The sequence below is a fragment of the Candida albicans genome, chromosome 7 (genome assembly GCF_000182965.3).
Source record: "Candida albicans SC5314 chromosome 7, complete sequence".
NCBI lineage: Eukaryota > Fungi > Ascomycota > Pichiomycetes > Serinales > Debaryomycetaceae > Candida > Candida albicans.
The window spans coordinates 30-20,959 of record NC_032095.1 but is presented as its reverse complement, the minus strand read 5'-3'; the positions used below and the strand labels follow the sequence as shown (position 1 = coordinate 20,959).

General features: G+C 41.5%; 16 protein-coding genes across 16 annotated transcripts; 10 read left to right on the top strand and 6 right to left on the bottom strand. All coding sequences in view use genetic code 12, as the record gives it.

Annotated features, from left to right (window-relative positions):
• Positions 1-610: 610 nt before the first annotated feature.
• CAALFM_C700160CA (uncharacterized protein) lies at positions 611-1,072 on the top strand (the record flags this gene model as incomplete). Its single annotated transcript, XM_715305.1, has 1 exon — positions 611-1,072. The coding sequence occupies one exon, from the start codon at positions 611-613 to the stop codon at positions 1,070-1,072; it is 462 nt and encodes a 153-aa protein (XP_720398.1).
• A 16-nt stretch (positions 1,073-1,088) lies between these two features.
• Positions 1,089-1,781, bottom strand: CAALFM_C700150WA (ribulose-phosphate 3-epimerase; the record flags this gene model as incomplete). Its single annotated transcript, XM_715306.1, has 1 exon — positions 1,089-1,781. One exon carries the CDS (start codon positions 1,779-1,781, stop codon positions 1,089-1,091), a length of 693 nt encoding a protein of 230 aa, XP_720399.1.
• Positions 1,782-2,108: 327 nt separating this feature from the next.
• Positions 2,109-2,639, top strand: CAALFM_C700140CA (uncharacterized protein; the record flags this gene model as incomplete). The annotated part of the gene is made up of 1 exon (XM_715307.1): positions 2,109-2,639. One exon carries the CDS (start codon positions 2,109-2,111, stop codon positions 2,637-2,639), a length of 531 nt encoding a protein of 176 aa, XP_720400.1.
• A 22-nt stretch (positions 2,640-2,661) lies between these two features.
• Positions 2,662-3,705, bottom strand: CAALFM_C700130WA (tRNA-specific adenosine deaminase; the record flags this gene model as incomplete). Its single annotated transcript, XM_715308.1, has 1 exon — positions 2,662-3,705. One exon carries the CDS (start codon positions 3,703-3,705, stop codon positions 2,662-2,664), a length of 1,044 nt encoding a protein of 347 aa, XP_720401.1.
• Positions 3,706-3,751: 46 nt separating this feature from the next.
• CAALFM_C700120WA (uncharacterized protein) lies at positions 3,752-4,216 on the bottom strand (the record flags this gene model as incomplete). The annotated part of the gene is made up of 1 exon (XM_715309.2): positions 3,752-4,216. The coding sequence occupies one exon, from the start codon at positions 4,214-4,216 to the stop codon at positions 3,752-3,754; it is 465 nt and encodes a 154-aa protein (XP_720402.2).
• An 81-nt stretch (positions 4,217-4,297) lies between these two features.
• SOD3 (Sod3p) lies at positions 4,298-4,978 on the bottom strand (the record flags this gene model as incomplete). The annotated part of the gene is made up of 2 exons (XM_019475472.1): positions 4,298-4,813; positions 4,874-4,978. 2 exons carry the CDS (start codon positions 4,976-4,978, stop codon positions 4,298-4,300), a joined length of 621 nt encoding a protein of 206 aa, XP_019331017.1.
• A 156-nt stretch (positions 4,979-5,134) lies between these two features.
• FRP2 (Frp2p) lies at positions 5,135-6,913 on the bottom strand (the record flags this gene model as incomplete). Its single annotated transcript, XM_715310.1, has 1 exon — positions 5,135-6,913. The coding sequence occupies one exon, from the start codon at positions 6,911-6,913 to the stop codon at positions 5,135-5,137; it is 1,779 nt and encodes a 592-aa protein (XP_720403.1).
• Positions 6,914-7,879: 966 nt separating this feature from the next.
• Positions 7,880-10,936, top strand: CSA1 (Csa1p; the record flags this gene model as incomplete). The annotated part of the gene is made up of 1 exon (XM_715311.1): positions 7,880-10,936. The coding sequence occupies one exon, from the start codon at positions 7,880-7,882 to the stop codon at positions 10,934-10,936; it is 3,057 nt and encodes a 1,018-aa protein (XP_720404.1).
• Positions 10,937-11,529: 593 nt separating this feature from the next.
• On the top strand, positions 11,530-13,377 carry SAC7 (Sac7p; the record flags this gene model as incomplete). Its single annotated transcript, XM_715312.1, has 1 exon — positions 11,530-13,377. The coding sequence occupies one exon, from the start codon at positions 11,530-11,532 to the stop codon at positions 13,375-13,377; it is 1,848 nt and encodes a 615-aa protein (XP_720405.1).
• A 106-nt stretch (positions 13,378-13,483) lies between these two features.
• On the top strand, positions 13,484-14,437 carry CAALFM_C700070CA (uncharacterized protein; the record flags this gene model as incomplete). Its single annotated transcript, XM_715313.1, has 1 exon — positions 13,484-14,437. One exon carries the CDS (start codon positions 13,484-13,486, stop codon positions 14,435-14,437), a length of 954 nt encoding a protein of 317 aa, XP_720406.1.
• A 55-nt stretch (positions 14,438-14,492) lies between these two features.
• Positions 14,493-15,161, top strand: CAALFM_C700060CA (adenylate kinase; the record flags this gene model as incomplete). The annotated part of the gene is made up of 1 exon (XM_715315.1): positions 14,493-15,161. The coding sequence occupies one exon, from the start codon at positions 14,493-14,495 to the stop codon at positions 15,159-15,161; it is 669 nt and encodes a 222-aa protein (XP_720408.1).
• Positions 15,162-15,198: 37 nt separating this feature from the next.
• On the top strand, positions 15,199-17,496 carry RAD3 (TFIIH/NER complex ATP-dependent 5'-3' DNA helicase subunit; the record flags this gene model as incomplete). The annotated part of the gene is made up of 1 exon (XM_715316.1): positions 15,199-17,496. One exon carries the CDS (start codon positions 15,199-15,201, stop codon positions 17,494-17,496), a length of 2,298 nt encoding a protein of 765 aa, XP_720409.1.
• A 42-nt stretch (positions 17,497-17,538) lies between these two features.
• CAALFM_C700040CA (uncharacterized protein) lies at positions 17,539-18,213 on the top strand (the record flags this gene model as incomplete). The annotated part of the gene is made up of 1 exon (XM_715318.1): positions 17,539-18,213. The coding sequence occupies one exon, from the start codon at positions 17,539-17,541 to the stop codon at positions 18,211-18,213; it is 675 nt and encodes a 224-aa protein (XP_720411.1).
• Positions 18,191-18,682, bottom strand: CAALFM_C700030WA (uncharacterized protein; the record flags this gene model as incomplete). The annotated part of the gene is made up of 1 exon (XM_715320.1): positions 18,191-18,682. The coding sequence occupies one exon, from the start codon at positions 18,680-18,682 to the stop codon at positions 18,191-18,193; it is 492 nt and encodes a 163-aa protein (XP_720413.1).
• A 237-nt stretch (positions 18,683-18,919) lies between these two features.
• On the top strand, positions 18,920-19,714 carry RVS161 (amphiphysin-like protein; the record flags this gene model as incomplete). The annotated part of the gene is made up of 1 exon (XM_715321.2): positions 18,920-19,714. One exon carries the CDS (start codon positions 18,920-18,922, stop codon positions 19,712-19,714), a length of 795 nt encoding a protein of 264 aa, XP_720414.2.
• Positions 19,715-19,804: 90 nt separating this feature from the next.
• Positions 19,805-20,843, top strand: CAALFM_C700010CA (uncharacterized protein; the record flags this gene model as incomplete). The annotated part of the gene is made up of 1 exon (XM_715322.2): positions 19,805-20,843. A coding segment is annotated over one exon (1,039 nt), but the record flags the coding sequence as incomplete, so codon positions are not given.
• Positions 20,844-20,930: the final 87 nt, after the last annotated feature.

Below are 20,930 nucleotides of genomic sequence, written 5' to 3'. Positions count from 1 at the left end.
AGCAACTATAAAAATACTACAATGATTTAATTCTAGCCTTTGTTAATTAGTACTTACTGCTGATAGTATGTGGTAACATTATATAGATTCAAAACTACTTATTGTGTACAATGATAGTAAAAGTCTGACCGTTGTTGAAAAGTAAAATAAAATAATATGATAGCAACGATAAAGGATTCAACGAACTCTCTGAATTGAATTAGAAATAACTACATATAAAATATTCCAGATCATGTTTTACAACTATATGCAAAGGTGGGTTGTACAAAGTAATGTGATTCTCATAGGTTGATGCATTGGCATAGTAGGCATCTCCAACTACTAATATTTGTATGGTTTTGGTAAGAAATTTGGCCTAATTTCGTCAGAAATAATTCCAAACTCCAAATACAATTATACTTTCCCCTAACCAATCAAGGTTTCTTCAGAGACTAGTTTAGATCTAAGGTGGACATATGATTTGCTTATTCGTCATACAGTCAAGCACTGAAGGAAGTTCGGTAAAGTCGTGGTCCTGCATATTAGCTTCTTCTCCAAACTACTTCACAAAAGATAATTTTTTTTTTTTTGAGATGCCTTTACAACATCTTCTTTTCCAAACTATCCAACAATGGCAGGTAGAAACGCTATAAATAAACCAAAAATCAAACTCCATGCTCAGAGTCATGCTAAATCATTAGGGAGAAAAAGAGCTGCACGTAGAACTACGGCTACAAGATCGTCCACTTCTCGATATGCCGCCAAAGGAACCACTGCACCAAGACCAACAGACTCCAAAGCAGTTGCTTTATATACTGGAAATGCTCCTCAGCCAACCTCGACCATGACAACCCAGACATTATCTAACAAAAGAGCTAAAAAGATTGCCAGAAACCAGCGGTATTTAGCTGCTAACAAACTCAAGGAAAACGAAACGGCCATGGAAGTTGACAACACATCAGAACAAGAGAAGCAAACGAAGTTAGATCAAATCAAGAAGGCACTATGGAGTGTTATTGAGAACCATCAAAAGAATGGGTATTCAGTTGTTTCTGATCCAGAAGGAACTACTTTAGGTATACAGTCTTTCTAAATATATATATATATATCTACTTATTTCTAGCTTGAATGGCATCGGCCACAGTTTGTTTTAAATATTGGACAACTGGTTTCGGGTCTTCTGGTTTAAACACCGAGGTCCCAGCAACAATGACATTTGCACCAGCATCTGCAGCAGGTTGAATTGTATCCTTCCCCAATCCTCCATCAACTTGAACATCCAAGTTGGGGTACTTTTCTCTTAATGTTTCGACCTTTGGCATCATGTCCGGCATAAACTTTTGTCCTCCAAACCCAGGTTCAACTGTCATGACCAATACCATATCTAAATCTTCAGCATAAGGAAACACCTCTTCAACTGGGGTTTTAGGTTTGATAGCCATGGCTGCCTTTAAACCGTGCTCCTTAATTTTCTTTATGACTCTTGCGGGATCTTTGGTGGCCTCAAAATGAAAGGTGTACGAGTCCCCGCCAGCTTTTGCAATTTCTTCAATCCATTCATCTGGTTCAGAAACCATCATGTGACAATCAAAAACAATTGGCTTATCGCCTTCACGAGGAAACTGTTTTCTTAAACTGCTGATAATAGGAGGACCCAAGGAAATGTTTGGAACAAAATGTCCGTCCATCACATCCAAATGTAACCATTCAACATCCCCCGTGTCGACAACTCTTTTACAATTGCAACCCAAATTTGCAAAATCAGCAGCTAATATTGATGGAGCTATAATTGGTTTAACCATGTTGATGTTGGAAGAAGGAAAAAAGGGGACAACAGCAACAAACTTTTTTTTTTTTGCTGTTTTATGTGCGGTATGGTTGGATAGGAGGTGTCGACTAAGGTTTTACTAAATTTTTGGTTTCCTACTGGAAACCAAAAGTAGATGATTTCATAGTTTATATGGTCAGTGGTGAGTGGTATTTTCTTTGTTAATACGTAAAATTCAAATGCCAATGTTTGGCTTATCGCTTAGCGTTCCTCTTTTAGCACTGCCAATTTTTCGTTGTTCAAAAGCTACACCTCTTTTTTTTTTCTTTTCTTTTTCTTGAAAAACACCCTACCATCAAACATGACAGATACTCCAACTGAAGGGGCTTCATATTCAGAGCAAATATTGGAATCTGCAAGAAGAAATAATACAGAATTGTTACTTTCCATCAAAGTTGAGTTAAACAATGATCAAGAAAAGTTGGCAGAGTTGATCAATACCACCAAAGAAGTGATAACTGACAATACTCCTTTGCACCTAGCATGTCAATTGGGAAACTGGGAGTTTATAGATATAGTATTGGACATAGAAGGCGTTGAGATTGATCCGCAAAACAGAGACGGAGAAACCCCATTACATTTGGCTGTAAAATATACAAACAACGAAGAGCCAGAACACGGATACTTTATTGTTGACAATATGCTAGACGCAGGCTCCGATCCAAGAATCAAAGACAAACACAACTTAAAGCCCAAAGATTATGTTTCCAGTGATCACGAGAAATTGATTGAGTTGTTGGAGAGTGCAGAGTATGCGATTTCTATGGAGCCAACTGAGGCTGAACAGTTGGCTGAGTTTGAAGATGAAGGGTCTGCATCAGACTCTGATTAGGTTGTATATAACAATATAGACTCTATAATACAAAATTGTCAGCAGTAGACGAAACCCAGTCTTTTAGTTTTTTCCGGCCTGCCATCTTTAGTGCCTGACGTGCCGTGTTGGAGTGTTTGAACGATACGTAGTCTGGATAGTCTACCTCACGTATTTGTTTAAGTCTGTTTATGAAGTTCTGGTTGCATATAATACTCTCACCACCTTTCTTTGGGGGCTTATTTTTTATAAAGGACCCATTTTTCACCCCATTGTTCAAAACCTGAGTTACGTTTAACGGCACAATATGAAGAAGACTCAATTGCGACGGCAATTTCTCTTCACTTTTGACAAATTCATAGCCATCGCAGTCATAAGTTAGCAACTGCAAGGGGTGTACCACGCTCGGTAGATCGAATCTTGTTCTAAAGCATCGATGGAAATCTTTGGCAGGAAGGTTTTTGGTCACTAGATAATCAAGAAAAATGCTATCCTTGAACAAAGTTGAAGTTGTAGCATTGCATATGCCAACCAACTGTTTTAAGCACAATTTATCTGAACATGATTTGGAGTAACTAATCAAACTGTCTGACCTTCCTGGTTTGGTTCGGACAACTCCTAATTCGCCAAAATTGTTTCTTCCCCGATTTAACTGTTTCTTTTGTGGAGTCCAAGGTTCGTTGTTGGTTAGGTTTGAGGAAATGTAGGACATCGATGCATCGCCACATGGCGGTTCACTAATAAAAAGTGCCAACTTTACATCGTGTTTTAGACCCGAGTGCTCAACCAACGGACAGTCCTTTTCAAGCAAATAATAATTGAATAAACGAAGGGCTAAGATTTCTGCATGCATATCATGTACCATTAAACCATTTGAATAGGATCTAACTTTGTCTGGTAAAGTTTTCACTCCCGTTGCCAACGTGATAGGCATTATGTTGTTGTTGGTAATTGCAACTACACTAGCAAGCACTGTCCACTCTTCTACCCCATTTGACCTAACAACCGGTTTGCCTGATTTTATGGATAGTCCATTGAATGTATCAATCACTGTGCTTGCAATAGCATTCCCCAATTCATTGCTCATAATGAATACGTGTATTATATTTACGCCTACTTTTTTTTTTCTCCGCCTATTTTCTGTTTTTTCTAACCAAAGCTCCAATCAATCCAAGCCCAACTGCAAGAGCGCCACCAGCAATCCCAATACCAATTAACCCTTCGGTAGTGATTTTATCGTCTATGGTTTTTAACAACCCTCTGGCCTGTTGGTTTTCTGGTTCGATTTCCAATAACGCCTCAACATATCGCTTGGCATTGGTATAGTCACCAATCTTTAAAGACCCCAAGCTGAGGTAGTATAACACTTCTCTTCTCATACTTTTCTCGCTCTTGTATAGCTCAGTAAGTATCTGTACTCCATACTCTTGCTGTTTGTGGTGGTTAGACTTTATCAACCCCCACGCATAATTGAACTTTGTTTGTGCGGAGGGCGTTGGCTCTTCTGAATTTAATTGATCCTTTAAGATTCTAAATTGTTCTTGTGAGAGTGGTTGTTGCAACTCCTCTAATGCCGGATACACTGCTTTTTCAAACATGGTTGATAAAGAAAGAAAGATCATAAACTTGTGTATTTTTTTGTTTTTTTGGCGCACTATAATACGTATTTACACACAATGTTACGCAGAGTATCTTGACTCTGCCTCAGCCCAGTTGATCACGTTCCAAATTGCTTTGAAATAATCAAGCTTGACATTTTGATATTGCAAGTAGTACGCATGTTCCCAAGCATCGATGGCAATAATTGGAACCAAATGTGGTGCAGAGATTGTATCCTGATTGGCAGTAGTGACCACATCCAAAGCCCCTCCGTTTTGCTTGTTTTTGACTATAAATGCCCAACCTGATCCTTGGATGCCAGCTAATTTGGAATTGGTGATATCAATAAGGTTTGAAACAGACCCATACTGAGCAACGATTTGTTTACCCAAAGCGGAACTGGTATCAGGGTGTTTGCCACCACCTTTAGATACAGGGGCCAAATTCTTCCAGAACAAACTGTGGTTGGTGTGTCCGCCACCGTGGAATTTGATATTTTGCTGGATCTCAACTACCGACTTGAGATCCCTCTTGCCAACAGCTTTTTCAAGTGCGTCAATAGCGGCATTGTACCCGTTTACATAAGCAACATGGTGCTAGTTTTTATTTAGTTAGTAAGTTGGCGTTGTACATTTTCGGTGCATGGCAGAACATACTTTGTTGATATGCAAATCGTTAATTTCTTTAGAGATATATGGCTCCAAGGCATCAAGAGCCCAATCAATCTTGGGTAAGGATATCTTTTCGTTTTCGGTAATCATGGCGTGGTTGATAAGAGAAGAGAAATTGAGTATCAGAGAACTGGCAATGGGCTTTTATACCCAGAGAGTGCTGTGAGGTTATGTATACTCCCTACGCAAAATTAAACTTTGTACTATTGTGGTTATCCATTTTGGGATGTAAATATATTGCTCAACCTATGTTTCGTACGACTCGTTATAGAAATAAATATTTGGTGCATCTTTAACCCATCTGTACTTTTGTGACTCGCTTTCTACTTGGCTTCCAAAGTTGTCATTTCCGCAACTCATTATAGCAAGCGACTTGAACGCTTTTTCCTCTGGGAAATGCATACTGGAAATGTGTGATTGAATGACTTGTGATACCTCCATTGGTTCTTCATAGATAAACTTTATTTCTGAGTTTGTAATTGACAGGGGGTCGCTGGTGACAGAGACAATATCCAACTTTTTAGTTGACACCAGTTTAGTAGCTTCGAGTTCAACACTTTCTTGTACAAACACATTCATGGTAAGTTTCCCTGAATTGATGAATGGCAATAATTTTCTAACCAAATCTTCATACCAGTAGATATTGTTTAACCTCTTTACTGACCAATACACTTTCAAATAAGGGTGAGCTGGTCGGCCCAAATAGTTTTTAGCCACTTCCTTTTTTTCAATAGTCTGCAACAAGTCCAAGCAAAGTGGCAATACAAATGATGCGCCATAATCTTGGGCGAGAAATGCCACTGAGTCAAATGTGATTAATGGTTGGAATTTACCCAGTGATGGACCACGGAAAGCAGCTTTTAATTTAACAATGTTGGGGTCGGTTTCGGAAGTTTCGCTGTCGAGTTGTTCGTCGCGCATTGTTTTGACCTTGTCGTACAATTTCTTTGTAAACCCGTTTCTCTTTTTGATAACCAAAGTAATTTTACCAGATTCAGGTAAACTTGCAACTGCAAAGGGATGGTGTTGGAAGAAATCGACTTTTCTTACATTTAAGTAAACATGCAGGCCAGCTAACCAAGTTCCATATTTGAATAGAAATAATCTGTACCAAGGTGTTGGATCAGTCTTTGATGTTTTCACGGGGATACTGACACGCAAAGTCTCATCGTCGAGTATCTCAAATTCTGACAACCCTTTTGTTGGAGATTTTAAAGAGTGTACGATACCGTAGATTCTGCCAAGCACTTTGTCCAACACAAGCAAATGGATAGCAAGGATGACCATGGCTTTGGCTCTGTCATTGTGTAAGAAAGCCATCAACAACATAATGAATGAATGGACCCGGTGGTTTACCATCAAAAACTCAAACGCATAACGTCTAATCAAGGCCACATTGCCAAATACCAAAAACACAAAACACGCATAGCCGATAATTCCATAAACGTTTTTTGGATATTTAGGAGCAATGTCGTAATTTGGATGAGCCCAATAAAACCCGATTATCCCCACATGTGCTGTCATCATCAGGAACATTAATGTAGCAAACCAGGCATGGAAGAATGCCGCACGTTCGTATGTCAAGCCTGTAAGGGCGGTAATGAAATCACCTTTGGTAACTGATAAAAACATTGCTGGCATCTGACCCAAAGCAATTCTAGCACATCGTTTCCCAATTATAAATATGCGGGGTTTGTAGTCCAAATCGTCGGTCTCAATGTAGCATAGCTTGCCATTTAATAAAATGAAACATGCACCTAAGGCAAGTAGACTGGGTTTGAAGTAGTGGGTTTTCTTTCCGACTTTAATTGAGAACGGGGTATTAATGGTTTGCCAAATGTCAACGAAAGCAAAATACGGTTTGAATCTGTTTGTTTTGACAAATCGTTTATCTCTAAGAAGTCTAGGAATCCAGTAAAAAACAATGCCGTTGGCAAGAAATATAACTAAACTGAAAATGCACGCAATCCACTGGTACTTGGTGTTTCTTGAAATTTCTAAATGCTTCTGAAGTTCTTCGTCCATGGCTGATAAGTTGAAGAGAAAGAAGAGAAATTTCAAAAACTAGGTTCTACATTGTTAGATAAATAGTACTGAAGATGCCCAGAAAATGTATACAGCCCTCTTGTTTTTTTTTATTTTTTGTTTTGGGTTTTGGAACATTCTTGATGTTGCAAATCTTTACATAGCCCCTTTGCATCTCCACAGAACGATAGATGGATTCATTCAGCTGTGAAACCAATGACAAGGGTCTTCCAACATGCTCACCATTAACCTCAAGACCATTGGCTTGACAGAGAAAACATTGGTTAGACAGTTGGTATTACTACAAGCCCGATATCGCCGTTTTGGATCTCTTGGAACCAAGAAAAATATACCAGCCCAAAAGAGACCAATAAATTGAGTTTGCCAAGGAATTGGGTCTAAACTTATCAGATTCATCAGTAAAAGTTTTTTTTCACTAAACTTGCTAGTATGTCGACACAATAAGCTAAATAGAGTGCAGTAAGATGTGATTGTCATCTTTAGTAGATGCTCCTATAGGTAATTGTATAAGGTTATTGCGGAGTTAACGCTGGTATTGGGTTTCGCTTGGTAGTTTCTAGTATTGGCACTAAAATTTTTTTTTTCTTGTTTGTCGCACACACAGTTGATTGGCTAGAATTAAAGCTCAACTTTGCACAATTTAAAAACAATGCATTAGGCGATTTATCGCGTAAATTAATTACCACAACAAAGAACAACTTATTTTCCGATTGTCCAATCAATGTCATAGGTGTTCTCGGGTTTGTTACAATGTCTGGAAATATCGAAAACTTACGATAATTTAAATGTTGGTTTGTGGATTTTAGAAGGGATAATACAATGATTGGATAGCACTAAGTCCCGTATAGTTCGACAACGGTTTATTTGGGTTACTACTTATAGAGCCCTGGTCCCCAGAATTTGAAAATGTAGTTGGTTGTGAAACACTCAGGGATATACTCAACAATGCTTCCATCCATTGTTATTTCAATCGTTTTAGCATCCTTTGTGAGTGCAGAATCATCTATTACAGAAGCACCAACAACAACCGCTGAAGATAATCCATATACTATCTACCCAAGTGTTGCCAAGACTGCTTCTATCAATGGTTTTGCTGACAGAATTTATGATCAATTGCCAGAGTGTGCCAAGCCATGTATGTTCCAAAACACTGGTGTGACCCCATGTCCATACTGGGATACTGGGTGTTTGTGTATTATGCCAACATTTGCTGGTGCCATTGGTTCTTGTATTGCTGAGAAGTGTAAAGGCCAAGACGTTGTTTCTGCTACAAGTTTGGGAACTTCCATTTGTTCCGTTGCTGGTGTGTGGGATCCATACTGGATGGTGCCTGCAAATGTCCAGAGCAGTTTAAGTGCTGCTGCCACTGCTGTTGCATCGTCTTCTGAACAACCAGTTGAAACATCTTCTGAACCAGCTGGATCTTCTCAGTCTGTTGAATCTTCTCAACCTGCTGAAACCTCATCATCTGAACCTGCTGAGACTTCATCATCTGAACCTGCTGAGACTTCATCGGAAACATCATCCGAACAACCTGCTTCATCTGAACCTGCTGAAACTTCATCAGAAGAATCTTCTACAATCACTTCAGCCCCATCAACTCCTGAAGATAACCCATACACCATCTACCCAAGTGTTGCCAAGACTGCTTCTATCAATGGTTTTGCTGACAGAATCTACGACCAATTGCCAGAGTGTGCCAAGCCATGTATGTTCCAAAACACTGGTGTGACCCCATGTCCATACTGGGATACTGGGTGCTTGTGTATTATGCCAACATTTGCTGGTGCCATTGGGTCTTGTATTGCTGAGAAGTGTAAAGGCCAAGACGTTGTTTCTGCTACAAGTTTGGGAACTTCCATTTGTTCCGTTGCTGGTGTGTGGGATCCATACTGGATGGTGCCTGCAAATGTCCAGAGCAGTTTAAGTGCTGCTGCCACTGCTGTTCCATCATCCTCCGAACAATCAGTTGAAACATCTTCTGAATCAGCTGAATCTTCTCAGTCTGTTGAATCTTCTCAACCTGCTGAAACCTCATCTGAACAACCATCTGAGACTTCATCTGAAACTTCTTCCCAACAACTTTCAAGTATCACTTCAGCACCAGACTCCTCCGCTACAAGCAGCTCCTCAACCACATCTACTTTTATTAGAACTGCTTCCATTAATGGTTTTGCTGATAAACTTTACGACCAATTACCAGAATGTGCTAAACCATGTATGTTCCAAAATACTGGCATAACACCATGTCCATACTGGGATGCCGGTTGTTTATGTGTCATGCCACAATTTGCAGGTGCTATTGGTTCATGTGTTGCCGATAGTTGTAAAGGTCAAGATATTGTTTCTGTCACCAGCTTGGGTACTTCTGTTTGTTCTGTTGCCGGTGTTAATGCACCTTATTGGATGCTTCCAGCTAGTGTTAAAAGTAGCTTAAGTGTTGCTGCTACTGCAGTACCAACCTCCGACAGTGCATCTGAAACTGCTTCCCAAGAACCATCTGAAACTTCATCTGAACAGCCATCAGAAACTGCTTCACAACAACCTGCTGAAACTTCATCAGAAGAATCTTCTACAATCACTTCAGCCCCATCAACTCCTGAAGATAACCCATACACCATCTACCCAAGTGTTGCCAAGACTGCTTCTATCAATGGTTTTGCTGACAGAATCTACGACCAATTGCCAGAGTGTGCCAAGCCATGTATGTTCCAAAACACTGGTGTGACCCCATGTCCATACTGGGATACTGGGTGCTTGTGTATTATGCCAACATTTGCTGGTGCCATTGGGTCTTGTATTGCTGAGAAGTGTAAAGGCCAAGACGTTGTTTCTGCTACAAGTTTGGGTAGCTCTATTTGCTCCGTTGCTGGTGTATGGGATCCATACTGGATGCTTCCAGCTAACGTGCAAAGCAGTTTGAATGCCGCTGCCACTGCTGTTGCAACTTCTGATAGTGCATCTGAGGTTGCTTCTGCTTCCGAATCCGCATCTCAAGTTCCACAAGAAACTTCTGCTGCTTCATCACAATCAGCCAACAACTCAGTTGCTTCTGCTGCTCCATCTAACTCGTCTGTTTCAGCTGCTCCATCTAGCAACTCATCTGGTGTTCCAGCTGCGCCATCTAACAATTCATCTGGTGCTTCAGTTGTTCCATCACAATCAGCCAACAATTCATCTGCTTCAGCTGCTCCATCTAACAACTCATCTAGTGCTATTTCTGAAAGTGTTGCACCATCAAGCTACGGAAACTCTACCATTGCACAACCATCTACTTCTACAAAATCCGATGCTGCATCAATTACTGGTCCAATTACTACAGACAAGGTTATAACCAATGAGTCTGGCATTGTCTTTACATCTACAGTAATCATTACACATGTTTCTGAATATTGTGACCAGACTTCTGCTGCTGCTGTTCAATCATCAGCATGTGAAGAACAGTCAAGTGCTAAATCAGAACAAGCTTCTGCTTCATCAGAACAAGTTAAGGTCATTACTAGTGTGGTTTGGTGTGAGTCATCTATTCAATCTATTGAATCTGTCAAAACAAGTGCAGAAGCTGCTCATAAGACTGAGGTTATTGCTAGTTGTGCAAGTGAATTAAGCTCTTTGAGTTCTGCTAAATCTGAAGCTATGAAGACTGTTTCTAGTTTAGTTGAAGTTCAAAAATCTGCAGTTGCCAAACAAACCTCGTTGGCTGCTGTACAATCATCTGCTGCTTCTGTACAATTAAGTGCTGCTCACGCCCAAAAGTCGTCTGAGGCAGTTGAAGTTGCCCAAACTGCTGTTGCTGAAGCTTCTAAAGCTGGTGATGAAATTTCGACTGAAATTGTTAACATCACCAAGACAGTTTCTTCTGGTAAGGAGACTGGTGTTTCCCAAGCTACTGTTGCTGCTAACACACATTCAGTTGCTATTGCTAATATGGCAAATACCAAGTTTGCCAGCACAATGTCGTTGTTGGTCGCTAGTTTCGTGTTTGTTGGTCTCTTTATTTAAGAGGTATAATAAGTTCTTATAATTTTCTTGATAAATTTTATTTTTTTCTGTTTTCGGTTACTATATGTATAAAGTTTTGTTAATACTATAATTTTTTTGTTAGCCTCGGTATTTCTTAAAATAGTTGTAAATTCACCCAAATAGGAAGACAGAAAAAAGTCTAGACCTAACGAATTTGTTTTGTGTAACCATCCCATTTTGGTAGTCTCTATAAACTGTCGTTTCAGATTAGAACTCAGTAGTTAGATTTTGATCTGTACTGGGTTTAGCCAGAGAAGAGGCAGCTGCTAGGTAGCTGCTACTGATATCCAAACAAGACAAATAAATGTGTAGGTGCTTGATATCCAGTTTTTGTAGTTGGTTGTGTATCGTATTTCTAACTTTTTCGTCAAGATTTAGTCAAATTTCCGACGAAAAATTGGAGAGACGTAATTGAAAACTTTTAGTTTGGTCAGGCGTGACAACTAGTCGCGTTAAAGACAAAGAGCAAGGATATTTTGACACACACAGTTTGTTCTAAATTTAGCCATCTATAATTGCTGCATGACCAAATAAATGTGGTCGAGTGTTTCCAAACCTTTGGAGAGGGTGTCATGGAACTGGGTATGTTCAGTAGTATAATATCCAGTGCATGTAACAATAAAATGAGTTTACGCACTACTTATCCACTTGACTACACACTCAGTATCAACAATAAAAATTTTTTTCTCTACATTTTTTTTTTCTTTCCCCCGCCTCCTTTTTCCATTCTCACAATATATATTTTTTTTAATTGTTTACTTCTACTTTTTTTTTTTTCTTTTGCTCTTTTCCATCAAACACAGTTCATCATGTCGTCACCGAATACAGGCAAGAGCTTGTTTAATACGTTTACGAGGAATTTGAAAATGGTCTTGTCCAACGAATCGTTACCGCATGTAAGTGATAACGAGAATGATTCCAAGAGTCCCATGAGCACGTCTCCACCGCAGAATATACCTATACCACAAAACCCATCGTTATTTCACAATCCCCATCAACAACCATCGACACCGTCGGGCAATAGTTATTTGAATGCTGTGCATAGCGGTATTAGCCGTGTTCGATCAAACTCACTCAACCCATCAGAAACCAGTGTGCGCCAGCAAAATGTATATTTTGGAGTGACATTAGATAATGCTTTAGTACAAGGTTTTGCCAAGATATCGATATTGGGTACCGACAACAACCCTGACGGGTTGAACTACGGCAAGATTCCAATAGTCGTTGCCAAATGTGGTGTTTATTTGAAGAAAAATGGGTTGACCGTTGAAGGAATATTTAGAGTTGGCGGGTCGTCGAAACGGTTAAAAGAATTGCAGATAATCTTCAACACGCCACCTGATTTTGGCAAGAAACTAAATTGGGAGGGGTATACTGTTCATGATGCAGCCACGATTTTGAGGAGGTATTTGAATGCATTACCAGAACCCTTGATACCACTAGAGATGTATGAAGTTTTCCGTGACCCGCTCAGAAATAGGAGCAGGATAATCAATTATATGAAGTATAAGGCAGCAGTTGCTACATCGAGTATCAGCAGTCCCAACCCGCACACCGCCAGAGCAAATGGCAACAACAACAACAACTCGTATTTCCCCGATATGAGCCAGCCTCTAACTGAAGCCAATATCGGCAAGTTGAATCACGATATTGCCCCACGAAAGAATTCTGAATCATCGTCCAATGTATTTTCGCAGAGTGCGCCAATGCCATTAAGTGAAGAGGAAGTCAACACCAAGAGCAAGAAGAAGTCAAAGAGCTATAAGAAGTTGACTAATGATATCCACGAAGCCATTGACGAGTATAAACTTCTAGTGAACGAGTTACCCTTGGCATCGAAGCAGTTGCTTTTCTACATTTTGGACTTGCTTTCCATGGTGCAAGCACAATCGAAAGAGAATTTAATGAATTCAAGAAACCTTGCGGCGATTTTCCAGCCATCGATTTTATCACACCCGAACCACGATATGGACCCGGTGGAGTATGCATTGTCACAGGCTGTGGTTGAGTTTCTTATAAAGTACTCGTATAAATTGTTGCCCACCACAGTGTCTGCCAGTCCCGCTGTAAAGTCGCCGGTTGCTGCTCGCGACGAAAGCGATGTGACATCTACCAGTACTACACCACTAAATGAAGAATCACACTTGTCAAAAGAGAATTACCCACATCGCGAGTCGGTGACTTCTGAACCCCAAGATAGTCTAGTGGCGGGATTCCAGCATAATGTGACAGGATCGATTCCCTTTGATTCAGATATAGAGAGTGATATTGGTTCTGACTTAGATGATTTGAATTTCCAGCAACTAAAGTTGAATGATGGGTCCCCAGTTAAATCAAGCCCGCCGCCAGCGCCACAAATGCCTGCAGCTATAGTAGTTTCTCCGCCGTCGTCGCTGTCCGTTCACCAACTGGATAAGTAAATGTTTTTTTGTATAGTAAAATAAAAATGCGTGTCTCAACAAACTTTTTTTTTCAACGAAAAAAAAAAACCAGCTAAAACACAACAACTCTTTTTCCCTACCAACCATGTCCGATGAAGAGATAGATGATTTGTTTGGGGAAGAAACTACCGAAAAGATAGTTGATTTGTCGTTACCGCGCCATGCAGTTGTGCTGGTTATGGAAAAGGATGTGAGGTTATTGAAGACACCAGACTTTTTAAACATCGAAGCACACCCATTTGACCCTTCGAGTTTCAAAGAACAGATAGAAAGCAATAATAAAGTACGACGTGAGAGGGGGTTGACTGCTAAGGAAATCCACAACGAGCAGATGACAGAGAAGTTGTTGAACGAAAACACGATCAGATGGAGGTACCATAATGCGGGCAATGACGAGATTGTCAAGCAGTCTAATGCCCATTTTGTGGAATGGAGTGATGGATCGGTATCGTTAAAAGTGGGTAATGAAGTGTATGATGTGAGGGAATTGCCCATGTTTGATCATTTATTGGTGAAGAGCCACCAAGCAGCTGAAGTTTTGCAAGCCGACTCGATACTTTCCAAGTCGATTAATCTTTTGCCGGCATCGTCGAGTCATAGAAAGATTCTTGTTAAGAATATCACCAAGAAAGAAAAGATCTTGAATACCATTACCGATGTTGATCCGTTGGAGAAGCAGCGACTTGCAGACGAAGATGTGCGTAAGGCCATGAAGATGAAACGACAAATGGAGTCGAGAAGAAGATTACAGGAAGAGAAGTGGGAGAGAAGCGGTAGTCCTAGAGCACAAGAAAGTTCATATGAAAGGTTTGAACGAACCTATGAGGGTGAGGGGTATGATGAGAATGATGATTTTGTTGCTGGCGATGAAGAAGAGATTGAAGAGTATGAGGAGGAAGAGGAGTTTGAGCGCGGAGCAGAGAGGCTAACCCAACTCAAAGAAGAAGGTGCTGCCAAGTACCGAAGACACTCTGAAGACGAGGATGAGGATGAGAAAACCCGGAAAAGAAGAAGAATTATTGATTCTGATGAAGAGTGAGTGTATAAGTAAGTAGAAAAAAAAGTTCAACAAAAAAAAATTTAGCCCCACACCAATGAACCCGCTTCGAATTCTACTCTTGGGTGCACCAGGCTCAGGCAAGGGCACACAGACGTCGAGGTTGTTAAAGCGGTTTACCCAATTACAATCGTTGTCTTCTGGTGATATCTTGCGAAACCAAATACGTCTGGGGTCAGCAATTGGCGGGGAAGCACAGACGTATATAAAAAATGGGTCGTTGGTCCCTGACAATATAATGGTTGGTCTTATTACTGCAGAGTTGGAAAAGAAAAAGTGGTTAACCCAAAGTTCTAGCTGGTTATTGGATGGGTTTCCTAGGACTGTCAACCAAGCAAGGGAGTTGGATCGTGTGATTCACGATCGTGCTAATTTTAATTTGGTGGTTGAGTTGGATGTTGACCAGAAAGTTATTTTACAGCGAATTGAGGCCAGATGGATCCATGAGGCTAGTGGGAGAGTGTACAATTTAGACTATAACCCGCCAAAAGTGCCATTCAAAGATGACGTTACGGGCGAGGCATTGACCAAACGCCAAGACGATACTGCACAAGTGTTTCAAAAACGGTTGGACCAGTATAATGAGGAGATTGAGCCTCTCAAAGTGTTTTACAAGCAGCAAGGGTTGTTGTATACAGTTAGTGGCGACACTTCTGATATAATCTACCCCAAGTTGGAGAATTTAATAGTAGATAAAATTATGTAGCCCCCCAAAAAAAAAAAAAATTTTTTATAACTCACCAATGAAGTTCTTTATTGACGACTTACCTGTACTATTCCCATACCCCAGAATATACCCAGAGCAATATTCGTATATGTGTGATATCAAAAAGACCCTAGATGTGGGTGGCAACTGTATATTGGAAATGCCCTCAGGGACTGGGAAGACGGTCTCGTTGCTTTCGCTTACGGTGGCGTACCAGATGCATTATCCGGAGCATAGGAAAATCGTTTACTGCTCGCGTACGATGTCGGAGATTGAGAAGGCGTTGATTGAATTGCACAAGTTGATGGAGTTTAGGGCCAACGAGTTGGGAGAGGTGGAAGATTTTCGTGGGTTGGGGTTGACAAGTAGAAAGAACCTTTGTCTTCACCCGACGATTTCAAAAGAACGAAAAGGGGTGGTGGTGGATGAAAAGTGCAGGAGAATCACCAATGGACAACTAAAGGAAAAGATTGAAAAGGGCGTGCCTACAGAGGATAGTTTGTGTTCGTTCCATGAAAAGTTGTACGATTTAGAGCCTCATAATTTAGTGCCGCCGGGAGTCTACTCATTCGATGCATTGATCAAGTATTGCAAGGAAGAAGGAACGTGTCCATACTTTACAGTAAGACGAATGATCCCGTTTTGCAATATAATCATCTATTCGTACCATTATTTGCTTGATCCCAAGATTGCTGAACGTGTTTCGCGTGAGTTGTCAAAAGATAGTATTGTTATATTTGATGAGGCGCATAATATCGACAATGTCTGCATTGAGTCGTTGTCGTTGGACTTGACTGATGAGACTTTGAAGAAGGCGTCACGTGGTGCCAATAAGTTGGGTGAGGCCATTGAGGATATGAAGGCGCAGGATAGTGAAAAATTGCAGAATGAGTATGAGCAGTTGGTGGAAGGGTTGCGACAGGCCGAGATTGCACGAGACCAGGAATTGTTTATGGCGAACCCGGTGTTGCCGCAGGACTTGTTAGATGAGGCTATACCTGGGAATATTCGAAAGGGTGAACACTTTATTGCGTTTTTGAAACGGTTCATTGAGTATTTAAAGACGAGGATGAAGGTGTTGCATGTTATTAGCGAGACCCCAACAAGTTTTTTACAGCACTTGAAAGAGTTGACGTATATTGAGAGGAAACCGTTACGGTTTTGTTCCGAGAGGTTATCGTTGTTGGTGAGAACGTTGGAGGTGACGGAGATTGACGACTTTAATGCGTTGAAAGATATTGCTACGTTTGCCACGTTGGTGTCGACGTACGACAGTGGGTTCCAGTTGATACTAGAGCCGTATGAGACTGAGGGGAGTACTGTGCCGAATCCCATTTTGCATTTTACGTGTTTAGATGCGTCGATTGCGATCAAGCCGGTGTTTGACAGGTTTTCATCGGTCATTATTACGTCTGGTACTATATCGCCATTGGACATGTATCCGAAGATGTTAAAATTTGAAACTGTTATCCAGGAATCGTATGCCATGACGTTGGCGCGTCGCTCGTTTTTGCCAATGATTGTTACCAAAGGGTCTGACCAAGTGTCGATATCGTCGAGGTTTGAGATTCGGAATGACCCGTCGGTGGTGAGAAACTATGGGTCGTTGTTGATTGAGTTTGCCAAGATCACTCCAGACGGTATGGTAGTGTTTTTCCCGTCGTATCTTTACATGGAGTCGATTATTTCGATGTGGCAGAGTATGGGGGTTTTGGACGAGGTGTGGAAACACAAGTTGATTTTGGTGGAGACGCCGGATGCGCAGGAGACGTCGTTGGCGTTGGAGACATACAGAAAGGCGTGTTCCAACGGAAGAGGGGCAGTGTTGTTGTCGGTTGCGCGTGGTAAAGTTTCTGAAGGGATTGATTTTGACCACCACTATGGGAGGACGGTATTGATGATTGGTATACCATTCCAGTACACCGAGTCGAGGATCTTGAAGGCGAGACTAGAGTTTATGCGAGACCATTTCCAAATCAAGGAGAATGACTTTTTATCATTCGATGCGATGAGACATGCAGCGCAGTGTTTGGGGAGAGTTTTGAGAGGGAAAGACGATTATGGGATTATGGTTTTGGCCGATCGAAGGTTTGCACGGAAGAAGAACCAGTTGCCGAAATGGATTGCGCAGGCGTTGAATGATTCAGATACGAACTTGTCTACAGATATGGCGCTTGCAACTGCGAAAAAGTTTTTGCGTAGTTTGGCGCAGCCAACTAACCCGAAAGACCTGGAAGGGGTATCGATATGGAATATCGAGCAGTTGCAGGAGTACCAACAGCAGTTTCAAAAAGACGAAATGGATATTGATGAGGAGGATTTAGATTTGTTGTGAGCGAGAAAAAAAAAATTTTTTTTTTGTAGTTTGTATAGCAATATGGATATTGTTCTTGAAATTGACAAGTATTGTGTAAGGGTGGGTGTAGTTGGAGAGGTTACTCCGGTGGTTGTGCCAGTAAAGTATGAGTGGGTAGGGGAGGTGCAGTATTTGGAGGATCATGCATTGACGAAAGAGCAAGCCCAGGCAGTGGTACTGGAGATGGATAAGGGGGTACTTGCAAAATACTGCCAGTCCTTGGGGACGTGGTTGGACGTGGAGAATGTGCTGTATAGCTTGTTGCAAAGGCTTATGCATGGTGCACTTTCAGAGTTGCCAGTCAACCCCAGACGGTGCTTTGTTGTTGATCATCGGTATTCGGAAAAACTGAAAAGGGCGATCTGTTCGATCTTGTTTGAGTATAGGGCCAAATCGGTGGTGTTTGTCCCGGGAGGTGTGTTGGCTGTGATGGGGAGCAATCGAAGAGATGGATTATGGGTAGACCACACACGAAGGGCTATACATAAAGTGGTGGACTTACGAGAGATTGGCGTGTATGGCATGGACTTGGGTATACATTCGATTATACAGAAGAGCGATATACATGTACGCAAAACCTTGAAGGAAAACGTTATCACCGCCAAAGATACAGTTGGGTGCTGGACAGCGTGTTCTTTGTACGTTGGTGAAGTGGCTACAGGTTGGCCAGAGATTAGGAAAGATATATTTCGCTAAATACTTGATCTAAATATACATCTGGTTGTGTGAATGAGGTAGGCAGCGGTGGCGTGTGGTCGATGTAGTCTGACCATGGATTTGGTGGTGACCACCAGGATTGGCGGTGGGGGTGACACATTTCATGTTGGATGATTTTGGTGAGTGCTAGTTCGTCGGCGGTTCTTGTATCGTTTCCAAACGGGAACGCATGAAAGTTGGTGGTGGCAACGCCTTCTAGGTTTAGTTCACATTCTTGTAGTGGCTGGGTCATGTGTGGTTTAGTGGTTACCGCCACAAACGGGTAATTTGTTTCGTCTAGCAAAGTAGGAAAATAAACTGGCGACGCCTCGTAAAACTCGTCGTTGCTTGAACCGCTGAGCTCTACTCTAGCAATGGTGTGTGGGTGCTGGATGATGTTGGGGGAGTTTTCGTAGACGTTGGAGTCGATTCTGGCAAGCGGGAATGTGTCGACAGTGTGCTTGTTCATTGTTTCATCAACTGGCCAATATAATCCTGGAAGTATTTAATATCGCTTTCGTATTTGTCGCAAATGGTTTTTGAGTCTCTGATGTTACGGATCATTAAGTTGATCTTTTCCTGGAGCTTGAGTATCTCCTGAACTTTTTGGGCGTCAGACATGTGGAAAAAGAAAAAGAGGGAATTTTTTTTTTGTCATTCATTTTTTTTTTTCTTTTATCTCGCACATTTCTTTCTTCAACTAGACATGTCTTGGGGAGGATTTAAGAAAGCAATCAATCGAGCTGGCGCATCTGTTATTGTCAAGGATGTTGACAAGACTATGGATAAGGACTTTGATGTGGAGGAGAGAAGGTACAAGACCTTAAAGACTGCAGGGACGAATTTACAGAAAGCTGCCAAGGGGTATTTGGACAACATCAGAGCAATCACGAATTCCCAAGTCACAATTGCCGAGATTATTTATAACTTGTACGAGGAGTCGAAGCAGGGACAATCGCTCTACTCGAATGTTGGGACTTATTACATGCAGAGTGTCAAGGAGTTTGATGAGGAGACTGTGAAACAGATTGATGGCCCGTATAGGGAGACTGTTTTGGATCCAATTGGAAAGTTTTCCAACTACTTTAGTGAGATTGACGAAGCAATCAAAAAGAGAGCACACAAGAAGATTGACTATGAGCAGTGCAAAGCCAAAGTTAGACGGTTAGTCGATAAACCTGCCAAAGATGCGGCCAAGTTGCCACGCGCCGAGAAGGAATTGTCGATGGCCAAAGAGATTTACGACGAGTTGAATGACCAGCTCAAGGCCGAGTTGCCGCAGTTGATTGCATTGAGGGTGCCTTTCTACGATCCGTCGTTTGAGGCGTTGGTCAAGATCCAGTTGAGGTTCTGTACTGAGGGGTACTCGAGATTGGCACAGATCCAACAGTACTTGGACCCAGCGTCCAGAGACGAGTATGCCAATGGGTTGTTGGACGGCAAGATTGATGATATGTTGGCACAAATGCAAGGTTTGAGTATAACTTCTTTAGGAAAGTAGGTTTTGTGTAGAAAGGAGAGTAGGCGCATTTTAATTCGACAGAAAAATTTTTTTTTTTCCCAAGAAAAACACAACGTTCTTTTACCAAGTATGGTGCAACAGTATATACGGGCAATACTAAGGCATCCGTTGTTGTTTATACAATTGCCATTGCTAATAGTGTTTACGCTCTCGTATGACATATTGTACGACTTTACAGTGAAGCAATTCAATTCAGTGTTTTTATATGGAGTGCAGAAAGTTCGACATGTGCCAGATATATGTACCGGGAAATATGTTACGAAGATAGTGTTGCTGGGCGAAAATGTTTTGGATATGGAGTTTTTAAAGAAGGTAGAGGAGATTAGGCGGCAGTATGGGTGTGTGATTGCGCCAGCCACGGAGTTTTCCCTGAAGAGGTCGATGATACGGTACTTTAACGAAATGAGTATACCCCTAGCCCATTTGTTTCTTGGGGAGATGACATATTCCAACCACTTTATAAATGCAGCAAAGACAGTTAAGATTTATGTGATAGACGATGAGGTGGGGACGTACCTGGCCAAGCAATTTCTTGAATATTATGCCATACAGGCTGGACTCAAGGGGTGGTACTTTTTTTGGATCAGCAATTTGGTCGTAGGTGTGGCGATCACATGCTATATACTACAGATGTATGTTTCCAATAGGTACAGGGTTAGAGTGTTGTGGCGATGGCTAGTGAGTGTGGGACTATGCTGTTTAGCGTCGGTGAGTTTAGTTGCAAAAGTTCAGGGTGCAGCAATGTGGAATCTAGTGTTTGAGCCACTGACGACGTTTACGAAGGCTGCTTATTTTTTGGTTGTGGTTATTCTTGCGTCAAGGAATATAGGAATTGATAGAAGTGATATGGTGGGGTACTATACGGGGTGGCACGGACTACCGAGGGTGGTCAAGATACTTTTGGTGAATTTGGCGGTGGTGGCTTCAGTTGTAGTATGTTGTTTGGTGTTGGTTCTTGTGTTTACGAGAGAGCTACAACGGTACTTGGCCCACCGGTTGATTAACATGTTCTGGGTTGTGAGTCTAGCGTTGGTGATGGAGGTGTTTATGGAGTTGACCTATTTTATGGGGGTGGTCACGATCGATAGGAAGGTGGATTTAGATGGAGCAACTGCGATACTGTGGTGGAAGTACAAACTATTGAGAGTGAGAAGCAACAGTAACTTGGTGATTCCGCATCTGCTCCCCGGGTCAG